The sequence below is a fragment of the Drosophila novamexicana genome, unplaced genomic scaffold (genome assembly GCF_003285875.2).
Source record: "Drosophila novamexicana strain 15010-1031.04,08,12 unplaced genomic scaffold, DnovRS2.1 tig00001433-arrow-arrow-pilon, whole genome shotgun sequence".
Classification (NCBI taxonomy): Eukaryota; Metazoa; Arthropoda; class Insecta; order Diptera; family Drosophilidae; genus Drosophila; species Drosophila novamexicana.
This window is the reverse complement of record NW_020824858.1, coordinates 401,136-413,051: the sequence shown is the minus strand read 5'-3', so window position 1 is coordinate 413,051 and position 11,916 is coordinate 401,136. Positions and strand designations below refer to the sequence as shown.

Here is an 11,916-nt window from a genome sequence, read left to right as displayed (position 1 = left end):
CTGCCCTTTATCTCGATTAAAACTTGATACTAATGCAGATATTACGTTTTAACAGTCTGAAAGTTGGTTTTCGAAGAATAACTCGAGAAATATAAGAGCTAGTTACAGCCAACTAGGTGTTATATACATAGATACCACCTTCAATTCCCTCTAAAATTGAAAAAGTAACTTACTTCCTGAAGCTAAAGTCTTGCGCTACACAAAGTCTTAAGTGGCATATTAAATCAATGAAAATTTCATAAGATCGGACCACAAGTACCGAAGAAGTTAGTCAAGTCTATAGTTTTCATACGTATGATATAAGATATAAGAGATGCAATAAGAGGGAGAGAGAGAGAGAGTAGCTTGCGCCGTGCGTTCGTGTGTATATGCGTGTGTGTGTGTGTGTTTTTATAGAAGGAAGTTTGAATGTTTGTCACAGCAGCTCGGCACTTGGTGCAGGGTATCTTCTAGTCAGGTCAACCGGATTGTGTCGCGTAAAGTATCTATAGCCGAGTATCTATAGCAGCAGCAGCAGTTAAATTGTGGCCAGTTGCAGAGACAGCTGTACGTGCCGTGGCAAGAAGCGAGCAGCGGGCAGCGAGCAGCGAGCGAGAAAACTCAATTCTCCATTCTCAATTCTCGATTCTCGCTTCTCAATTACAGTTACAATTACGAACGTGATTTGTGCCGCAGTCGCATATCGAGCGGCGGCTGCGGCAGGTTGCCTCATTGATGGATTTTGTCGCTGCCACAAAATGCAGCTCTCTAGGCCGACAGGGGCGGGAAGAAGGGGAAGGGGAAGGAGAGGGGGAAGGGGTGCGGGGCACAGCCGCCACAGCACAAGTGCAGCTCGTGGCAGAACAGGTTTGCCAGGTTCTGGTTGGATTGTCGTGAAAGCGATTCTGTTGCATTTGAAACGTTTTGCAGATTGTTTATGTTTCATTTGCACTCGAAGTACACAAAAAAAAAACACCATATAGCTATATACATATAATACATATAGCATATATATGTGTGTGCATATATGATAAAAAACGGTTTGCTGCTGATTTTTGCACATGCTCGATGTGCGCGCGACCTTGTGGACTTGTTAACGTCCCATGGCTCGCCTGAGGGGGAGGGGTTCCAAAAGTGCTTAAACTTAATAAACACATCAATTGCAGCAGAGTGCAGGAAGCATACAGTGGCGGGGCAGGGGGGAGGGCGGGGATCTGCCCCACAAATGCCTATATATACATTTATTTATTTGTTTTGGGGGGCGGCATGAAAATATTGTGTTTAATTCGATAAAGTTTCCCCTTGCTACACACAAAACACACACACACACACACACATCGGACAATATATGTTACCTACACACACACACATGCACACATGTTCTACACTTGGAGAAAATGTTAGTTTAAAAATGGAAATTCAAACACATTTCGTTTATACATTTGTTATGATTCATACTTGCTTTGAAGTTTATTGTTTCAAAGTTGAAAGAAACGAGAAGAAAGAACAGCAAGCCGACGATTAAATACCCTTTAATGCTTTTAGATGTCTGTTTTAGGATTGTGCAGAGGATAAACTGAATCTCGCAAATACTGAGTCTAGAAAAGTTATCTTGAAAAAAACGAATTTTTCGCCAAATTTCTTAAACGATTCTTTCTCGAGAACTTTATGATAAATATTGATAAAATTTGGCTCACATTTGAAGAACACGGTAGAGTTCATAAATGCCAAGTTTAGTCAAGATAGCTTGAGAAAAAAAAAAAGCTGTTCAAACAAGAACTTAACTTCTAACAAAAATTAAAGTAATTCCCAGACTGAGTACGGCATTTAGTTTTTGTCTTTAGTTAACTCGGAGGCTATTAAAAAAAGAACTTTGTTATCACTTCAAGAAGTTTCGACTTTAATCGAGACTTTTCAAACTTTCTCTAATCAAATTTCTACTCGATTAAAGAACACTTCGTGATTATTTCTTCGAGTGTACTTTATTTACTTAGAGCTCTGCGTGTCAATCAATCAACTGGCGTCAAAATTTATGACCTCAAACATAATCACAACAACAGAAAATGTTAAATATATATAGTGAGAGAGAGAGAAGCATTTCAAGCGCTTATAATTAGTTGACGCATTCCATGCCCTCGGTAAACAAATATTCAGAGAGTTCTTTTTCGGGCTGTTTACAAATGATGTTTGGCTTTTCTATTGGCTGTCTCTGTCTTTGTGCTTTCTATTTTCTTTTTCTTTTCGTCAGCTAATTTATGCAAACAGTTTTCAATGAGGCGCAGCGCTCGAAAGGGAACCGCCTCATGAAAAGCTGAGGAGCTGAGGCGGATTGCTCTGCGTGGGGCGCATGCAACGCTCCACTGGGAATGCAAATAAAATATAAGAAAAGAAAAGAGGCAAAGAAAATAAAGAAAGATTGGAAAATGCGCAAGAAATTACATAAATTGGAGTGCATGGAAATGTCGACGACAAAGTTATGAAATCGTTGGGCAAAGATGAAATATGGCATAGATGCAGAGCATAGAGAAGACAGATTTAAGTTTAAAGAAACTTATACTCAAAAATATTTAGAAAATTATATATAAAAAAAGGTATGCTAAGAACTTGAACATTTAAGAATGCGTTGCTAAGAATTGCCCAAAGAAATACTCATTTCGCCTAGTTTTATTTTCTCATACCTATTTATAGATATACAAAAAAGAAAAGCTTAGTTCTAATTGTAGAGTCCAGCAAAACGTTTACGAATGAGAGAGCAAAGGCTATGCATATAAACATATATATGCGTGTGAATGTGTGTGTGTGTGGTGTGTGTGTGGTGTGTGTGTCACGTAGGCAGCATATGCTTTAAGCTCGACTTCTCACACACAAACACATATTAACTATTCAATTTGGTCTTGTCTCTCAGTTGTTGATCCAATTGGATCTGTTGCAACTGGTTAAAGTGTAAACATGACAATTACTACTTATTAATATTCCCACATATGTTCGAAAACTAATTAGACTTTGCACTCACAGCTGTTGGCTTTACTTGAGGTTCTTATTGGACTGTAGGGCGCAGCGAAGTATACATAAAAAAAGAACATAGGAAATGACTGGAACTGGCATTGGACTCTATAAATAACATCAAAGTGCATTGCAATGCACGAAATGCGAGGCACGAAAGGATTTACGAGCTTGATCGAAAACAGCCCTTTGGCCCCAAAAGCAAGAAACATGCAAAGTAAGAACAACAACAGAACAGCAACAAAAACCAAAAACAACAATAATAATGATGACGATGAGTGGCACTTTGGAGCTGGCAAATGCCAGGAAACTGCAACGCGACGTCAAAGTAAAAGTAAAGAAAATTATAAAAAGCAGCGACAAGAAGAAGACAAAGATACGCGGCGGCTAATAATAGAAAATGCATGAGAGTGAGTGTTAAGGCATTTGAGAAGAAACTAATACAAAGTAACAAAATGGAGACAACGCCTTCAACTGTGCGACGTCTGTTATTTGAATGTTAAGGTTCATGTTAACTTTATGTTAACATACGTATGTAGAAAAAAGATTGTCAATATACTCACTACAACAGTTATATGTATGTTAAGGCTAATGTTAACTAAATGTTAACAGTAAACGAAAGGTGTCAAATATGTACACCCTCTGTTACTGTTATTTATATGATAAGCCTAATGTTAACTTGATGTTCAGATACTTAGGTAAACTAAAAATTGTCAAATATACTCTCTGTAACTTTGACATGTACATATGAGAAGGATGATGTTAACTTAATGTTAACGGTATAAACGAAAGAGTGTCAAATACATTCTCTGTTACTGTTATTTTGTGTCGGTATGTGTATGTTTACTAAAAGTTAACATACTTATGTAAACGTCAAATTACTTTACTTGTGAGCTATAACAGCCTTGTTACAGATTTACATTAACAGTCTAGAAGCTGTTAAGACTAGGTTACTTTTTAATGCCCATTTAAAATACTTTTTTGCCTTTTTGAAAGTGTTCTTCATCAGTAGTTTTTAAACGGTTTTTTAACAAATTAGAACCTGGCGAGACCTCTGTACTATAATTTTGTATATGCTAAAAGTTCTAAACGCTTTACTAAGAAAGTATTTTCCCGTTAGAAGCTCGCAGTTCACATCTTTAAATAATTATGTGAGTAGCGTATTTAATATTAATTTGTTTTTTTCATTAAAATAACAATAACAAGCGAATAAAATGTATATATTAGCATAATTGTGAAACGAGTGGGAAAGCTGTTAGGCAAACACATTCAACTTCCACACACGCGTCACCTGTTTGCCGTGTGTCCAACAAAGCACAAAGCACAAACACACACACCACACACACACACACACACACAGAGAGATCTCCTAGTGGCTGTGCGTGTAGCGTCCATTAGCATGTGAAAAGTTCATTTGCCTCGTCTCATAATTTGCCGCTTGCATGTTGCCAGCAAAGCGTCAGCGTCCAGGCTAGGGGCCAGTCAACGGCCATTGACGCCACCCGCCTGCCGCTGCTTCTAGTCCCGGCTGCTCAGATTACGAGCGAGCGTGGGCAAAAGGGGGACCGGGTCGAGTGCGAAGCAAACACTCGGCAAACTCAAGGAGTTGTTGTTACTCACTTCGAGGCTATTTTGAGACATGGCGACGCGTCGCCAAAGTGTGGCGAACAGAAGGGCCCCACCTTCTCCTTCCTTATCTAATTCCATTTGCCTGGTCTATTCGCATTCGCATTCCCATTCCCAGCTCGGCTGCTTCTATTTTGCAATTGACAGCCTCCACTGAAGCGGCAGTCACTTTCCCAGCGGTATCCAAAAACCATATCCAATCATATTTCTTCTACTGCTGCTCCCCGAAAGGTATCTAATTACGGCGTGTCATAAACTTGGACTTCTTACTCTAGTCGAATTCCAGTGTGCGCCAAAGGCAACGCCTCCCACAACTGTGCAAGCTGAAGGATGCACAGTGTGCTTGAAGTATATTAAATATAGAGTGAAACCCTAATATCTATATCTATAGCCAAGCATGGCAACAGTTGGCCAATCTATATGGCACTTTTGTTGCTGACAAAAACAAACAAGAAGATAAGTAAAATGGTGAATATAATCTAAAAACACATTCATGTTCGATTTAAAGTGCATTCTATGCCTTTTGCTGTATGCCCTATAACAAAATTTATAAATTTGAACCAGCAACTTAACGCTTGCTGGTCCGACGCTCAAGTCAAACTAAAAGATAATTAAAGTGCCAAAAACTATCGTTTAAAACACATTCATTTGCATTCTTTCCTTTTTTCTTTGTGGTGAATAACAATTTTTATAAATTTGAACCAGCGAGCCAACGCTTGCTGGTCCGACGCTCCAACTTTGTAAGCCTTATTCCCTAATTTCCGATTAAACCCTCATTTACAATTAAAAATGAAGTTTCTGCAAAGATTTGAGCCATCTAGCTCTTACAGCTTGCGCTAGGCGTTGCTCATCAGTCAGTCAATCAGTCAATCATGACAAAGATGTGTTTCAATTTGTGGTTTTTTCCACTGTGCCGTGTCGTCAATTGGCAACGATGTTAGTCGCATTTGGCTTGTGTGTGTGTCTGTGTGTGCGTTTGCTTGTGATTTCATTTTGAGTTCGCGGCTGCCATTCGGTCTGGCACAGGCCCTGAGATCGACCTGGTCGCGACTGGTGACTGCGGTTGCTGGCTTGTAATCTGTATCCCAGACACACAATTTTACAATGTAATTTTGTAATTGCAACAACAACAACAACAACGGCGACGACAATTGCATCTTCTGGGCCTGCGCTGCGGATTTCTGTATTCGATTGCAATTTGGTTGAATAATTTCGTGTGGGAAATTTGCACGAAAAAAGTTTGCCATTTTTTGTTGTTGCCGTTTTTTTTTTTTTTTTCAGTTATTTGCTCTGAACTTTAAGCCCAACGGCCAGTATGCTGCTCACGTATAATTCGGCCAAAGTTTTATTTTATTTTTCTCAATTTTTGTTTTCTTTTTGTTAACTTGCGAGCAGCTGACAACTGACAAACAGCTGATAAATGCCGCAAACGTGATAATTTTTTATTTTATTTGTTTTGTTTCGATATTTGATAGCTTGATACGCAATGCCCAGCCTCTAGATATATCCTCATTATAATCTATTTTCGTTTTTCTAAATAATTAACACACTATTCTCAAGCACTTTCTTGCGGCTGTTATCAAGGTTGCTGTAGAAATAAAATACCAGATCAAATGTTTACTCTTTTTTTTTTTGCCTAATAAATACTAGAATTCTGATTGGAAGCGAACAAAGCTGCGCGCCAGCTGCATGTCCCGCACGACGCGTACTGCAATCTGTGACTCAATGCGGGTCACATAATTGTGCGGGACTCTTATCAGTCGCCTCTGTTAGAGGGCCCGTAATACTCATGAAAATGATTTACAGCTATAAATAAATAATTATAATTGCAAACAAATTGCAGTGCATTAACTACAACAACAAGAACAACAACAACAACAGCTGTATAGGAAAAGCTCATGAACTGGATTATTCCTGTTCATATGAACTACGCGCAGCAGAAATGAAGCGGAGTGTAATCCAATTGGAATGTTTGCCAATTGGATTGCAATTTAATTGATTACTTTTGAAGAGCTTTTGAGCAGTTGTGAGCTAGCAGGTGCCAGCTAACGGGTAATTTCCAATTAGATAATGCCAATTGTAAGCTGATTAGCCCACTATAAATCTTAATGTACAGCCCCCCCCCCCCCCCGCGGCGCCCACTCGTTGCGGTAGGACATAGCAACAGGAACATAAAAAAGCCATTATAAGGGAGCACAAAATAAGGGAAAAGGGCAATGTTGCAACTTGCCAAGGCAAACAAATAACCGAATAAGGGAAAATTGTGTGTAAAGGCAAAATAAAGAAAGTAGGAGGAAGGATGTCAAATAAAATGCGTGAGCGAGGAAAACAACGCAGGAAATGTCTGTCGACTAGTTTCTGCCAGTGGGAGGATGGGGGGTGGTGGTGGCCCTTGTTGTTCTTGTACCTCTTTCAACCACTGTTCAGCAGCAGCAGCAGAAGGGTGCGGGTGCGGGTGCGGGGGCGGGTGCGGTGGCAGCAGCAGTCGAAACCGCCCTCCAGAAAAATATATTTTCGAAATTCGTTTCATTTCTTCGACTGGCGCGTGGCTTGCGTGTGTTCTGTTTGCTCTTGTAAACAAAAGCGGGCGACAGCAACAACTACAACAACAACAACAACAAGTATGAACAATGCCGGCAACAACAACAACTCTAACAACAACAACAACAACAACAACAACAACAGCAAGCAAGCGCATTCCGCTCTTCTGATAAACGGAAGCAATGAAAACTAGAAATGGCTCAATCGGCGGAGAACACGGCCGCCCACAGAGTGCACAAGGAGCAAGTGAGAGAGAGATATAAAGAGAGAGAGCATGAGAGAGCGCTGTCAAATGATAAAATTATATACATGTGTATGTGTGTATGTGACAGTGTATACACACAGTAAGTGCATTTGCGTGTCTGTATTGGTGCACACACACATGCACACACATACACAGACGTTTGCTATACTCACCATTGTGTTCGGTAAATATGTTTAAGCCGACGCTGGGATTGCAACGGTTATCCTTGTGATTCGCATTCGAGCCGCTGCGATGCGCCGACAAGCCGCTGGAGCCGCTCGAGCCGATGCTGCCGCCATGTCCCGCCGATTGGTGGGATTTGATGCGCGAGCTGCGCAATGTGGAGCCAGCGCTGAGGGCGCCAACGGAGGCGCCGCCGCTGATGCAGTGCGGCGAGCCGGATGCAACGGGACTGCTGCTGGAGACACCGATGCAGCTAACGGTGCCGCCATGTCCGCCGCCGCCGCCGCCACCCCCGCCGCTCGAATGGGAGCCGCGCTCCTTGCCCTGCTGTGCGCCCATCCTTCAATCACATGCACTATTATTTATTTATTTGTTGCACAATTTCGTTTTAGCTGCAGCTGCAATTTTATTTGTATTTTTTATTATTTTTTTTTTTTAATATATTTTATCGCGTTCGCACTTGCTTTATTTTAATTCGCTGCTCTACACATTTTCTTTCGTGCGTCGTCGTCTCTTTTCTTTCTTTTACGAGATGCGCTCTTTCGCTCCACTCACACACACACACACGTACGCACGCACACACACACACACGAATTGCTACTCCACTTTGCGAATTGAGAGTAGACAAAATTCAAGGATGTTGCGAAATTGCCAATCAGATTTTTCTTTCTTTCTTTCTTTCGTACGCAACAATTTGTGGCGACAATTAATATTTGGTTTGCGCTTGGCTCATTTTATATATATATATATATATATTCGTTTTGTTTCATTTGTTGAGTGCGCCAGCCTGTTGTGGGGTAGTTGAAGTGGAGGGGGTCTGGCTAGGGCTTACAAACACGCCCTAAAATGCACTTTGTCTACCCGTCTTACGTCTTTGCACTGCTGCGTCTGCGTCTCGTGCGCTGCGCTGCGCTTCTCACATATTTCGCATTTGCAGCGCCCTGCAGAAATTGTAGTTCGTTTTGTAGCTGGTTAACTGCAGCTTTCAAGTTATCAATATCTTTGCATTTTTCCAATTACACACAAGCACACACACACACAGAAATGAACCACCCGCACGACACTGCGTTGTCGACCGACTTCAATAAAATTTTCAAGACGACTAGCTGCTAGTGTGACCATACACGACTAGAGCATAAATAACCGAACTGCATTTGTGTGCGCGCAGCCAACATTGCGTGCGCTCCGAATTGCGCGCAGCCAACATCAAGTGCGTTGAACAAGTGCGCGCAGCCTAGTTCACGTGACTCTCAAATATGTTCAATTTCAAGTAATCGAACTAGTTCAGCCGTATACAACACTATACAACTCTTCAAGTCACACCGTTCAGATATTCATATATAGATAGTTCTGGAATTTGTTAGTTTTAATTACAAAATAGTCATATATATTCAGATTAAGTAAAGCATTAACAAAGCAGTCAATGTAAGTTGTTTGAATTCACATAAATGTGCCGCACGCATTATGCTACACGTTCAATGTTTCTTTCATATTTACCCCATAAAATATAAGATGTCGGACTGGGATACGGTAACCGTTTTAAGAAAAAAGGCCCCAAAGTCTAGCCAACTGAAGACCGAATCAGCTGTGAACAATGCACGCCGCCAAGGTGTTGCCGTCGATACCCAGCAAAAATGTGAGTAAAATAAATGACGGCGGCTCTTCTAAAATTTGCCTGCGGTCTGTGTGCTATGTGGGGAGGGGGAAGGGGCGGCGCAGCTGCAATCAATCCCATGTGTATGGCGTGGCGTTTTGTTGTTGTTTTCGGCGGCTTAGTTGTGTCGGGAGTGTATGCCTGTGTGAGTGCATACATATGTGTGTGGTACATGTGTGTGTTTGATATAATTTCGCAACACTTTTTGCATTTTCACAACCTTTCGAAAGCTTTCCGACTACTCTCAACACTAATGCCGGCCATTTTAGCTCACGTCTAGAGCTGACCTACTAACTGAATACAGTGAAAGCTCCAATTAACGAACAGCTGGCTCTTGCGGCCATCTGCAGCAGCCCAATTATTCAATAACAATATATTCCTACATTTATTTTGATCAAGAAATTGTATATCATCACAAATATTTGATACAATAATTCGTGCTATTTTTAAACCTAAATTTTACTATGCAACAATTTGATTGACTCAATTTTCATATTAAGACTGCAAACTGTAAAGCCTGCTGGTTCGGTTCACAGTTTGAACCAATGCCTCACGTTAAGGTTCATTTCGTGAGCCTGTTCCTATTTTTTGTTCACGTGTTGCTCACAAAATATAATAATATGTTATTATTTTTTATTTTAACAATTTTATTTATCCGAATAAGTTAATTTTTTATATTCAGGTTCAGGTTTAGGTTCAGCCGCTTTATCGTATATAAATAAATGGAATTTGTGCTGCTCTAGCAGGACGAAAAAGACATAAGTAAGAGTGCTCTGGTCGGGAGTAGCCGACTGGGAGATACCCTGAACCCTGTCACACACACACACACTCCTCTAGCTGCATCGTCCCTTGGCCCCTCACTATGAGAAATGTCTTGTTGATTTACTTCGGTATTTATTGTCCGATCTTTATGCATTTTTCAGGGCATGTTTATGGCAAACAAATGTGTGCAAATACCAAAAAACGCCGCCAAAAATGAGTTTTCATAATTGTACGGGCGGAAAGTATCTAACAGATGTACTCTTCTGGACTTGTCTAGTTCTATAAGCTCTTATAAGCTCAAAAAACAGGAATTCGATAACGATTATTAGCGATTTATCGAAGCTTTGAAACAGACTTGATCTGCGCGCGCAACAAGAGAGAGAGAGAGAGAGAGAGGGAGAGTGAGATCGACGTGTTCTTACAGACGAACAGACAGAGAGATGAGGTAGTTAACTTACCTGTAGATAGTTAAGTTTCCTTCCACCTGTTACAGACATTTGCATAGAACAATTAAAACCTTGTCACCCAATTTGAAATGGGTTCAGGGTGCGCTCAAGCGAGCCTTCACTGTATGGCATTTGGCATTGATTGGTTGCGTTTTGTGATTTGGCTTATTTGTTGATTTAATTGCAGATGGTGCTGGCACCAACAAGCAGCATGTGACCACGAAGAACACTGCCAAGCTGGATCGCGAGACTGAGGAATTGCGGCACGACAAGATTCCGCTCGATGTGGGCAAACTGATTCAGCAGGGTCGCCAGGGCAAGAATATGAGCCAAAAGGATTTGGCCACGGTAAAACTGAAATAGCCAACAATATCAATGATAATTGCATATTTTCGTTATTGTTTTTCAGAAAATCTGCGAGAAACAGCAGGTGGTTACCGACTATGAAGCCGGACGCGGCATACCCAATAATTTGATACTTGGCAAAATGGAGCGTGTGCTTGGCATAAAATTACGTGGCAAGGAGCGCGGCCAACCAATAGCGCCTCCCGGTAAAAAGTGAGATGATGCTGCTGCGTCCACTGTTGTGGTCGCTCCGCCTCTAAATCACAAAAATGCCAGACACCAGCAACAACCGGAGTCTGGCTGGAGCACCGTCAGCAGCAGCAGGCGCAAATGAAGCACTATCCGGGAGGCTGTCGCACCAAACAAAATCGGGTTAGCAGCTAAACACAAACAAAATCACGAGGAGAATGAACGAGTTAATATCTACAACAACCACAATCAATCCAAGCAAACACACATGAGCGCCAAACAACAACAAAACGCATTAAATTCTTTGCCACATTTGCTTTTTCTTTTATTTTGCTGACAAAAATTCAAACATTGTAATTCAATATTGGCATAAACAAAAAAAAAACAACAACAACAAACACACACGCATACCTCAAGGGACAATGCACAAAAGTACACAAACAACAAACTGAACTCAGCTAAAATAATAATTATTAAATTGAGTCGCAAACAGCTTGAAATGTTGTGCTCATGGCTGGAACAAATTGTTTTGTTTATTAGTTTTGCTCATTTTGGCATATTTTACAAAATATACATGCATATATATATATATATATATATAAATTATTGTTTTGTTTATTGAATACATAATGTTTATGCATTTAAATGAAAAACCATTGAATATACACACAAACACACAAAAGTTCTTTCAATCGAAACCGAATCCTAACTTTAGATAAGCGAAAAATATTGCTCGTACTCTGAACCCAATCAAACTTAGGCTCATCTTGTGGTTGTTCTCATTAAAAAAAAAGACAAAAAAAAATAAAAAATACATTAATTACATTTAACATTCATAAGAAATATGCATGCATCATAAATACATAGGCCCATGTATGTGTACTAATTTAGAGCTTAGCCGATCCTTTTTGTAATCTATCATATATTATATAATAATGCCTAGT

General features: G+C 40.5%; 1 protein-coding gene across 1 annotated transcript; it reads left to right on the top strand.

Annotated features, from left to right (window-relative positions):
- Positions 1-8,893: 8,893 nt before the first annotated feature.
- LOC115767665 (endothelial differentiation-related factor 1 homolog) lies at positions 8,894-11,552 on the top strand. The gene is made up of 4 exons (XM_030711952.1): positions 8,894-9,001; positions 9,089-9,212; positions 10,626-10,786; positions 10,848-11,552. The coding sequence occupies exons 2-4, from the start codon at positions 9,089-9,091 to the stop codon at positions 10,998-11,000; spliced, it is 438 nt and encodes a 145-aa protein (XP_030567812.1). The 5' UTR covers positions 8,894-9,001; the 3' UTR covers positions 11,001-11,552.
- Positions 11,553-11,916: the final 364 nt, after the last annotated feature.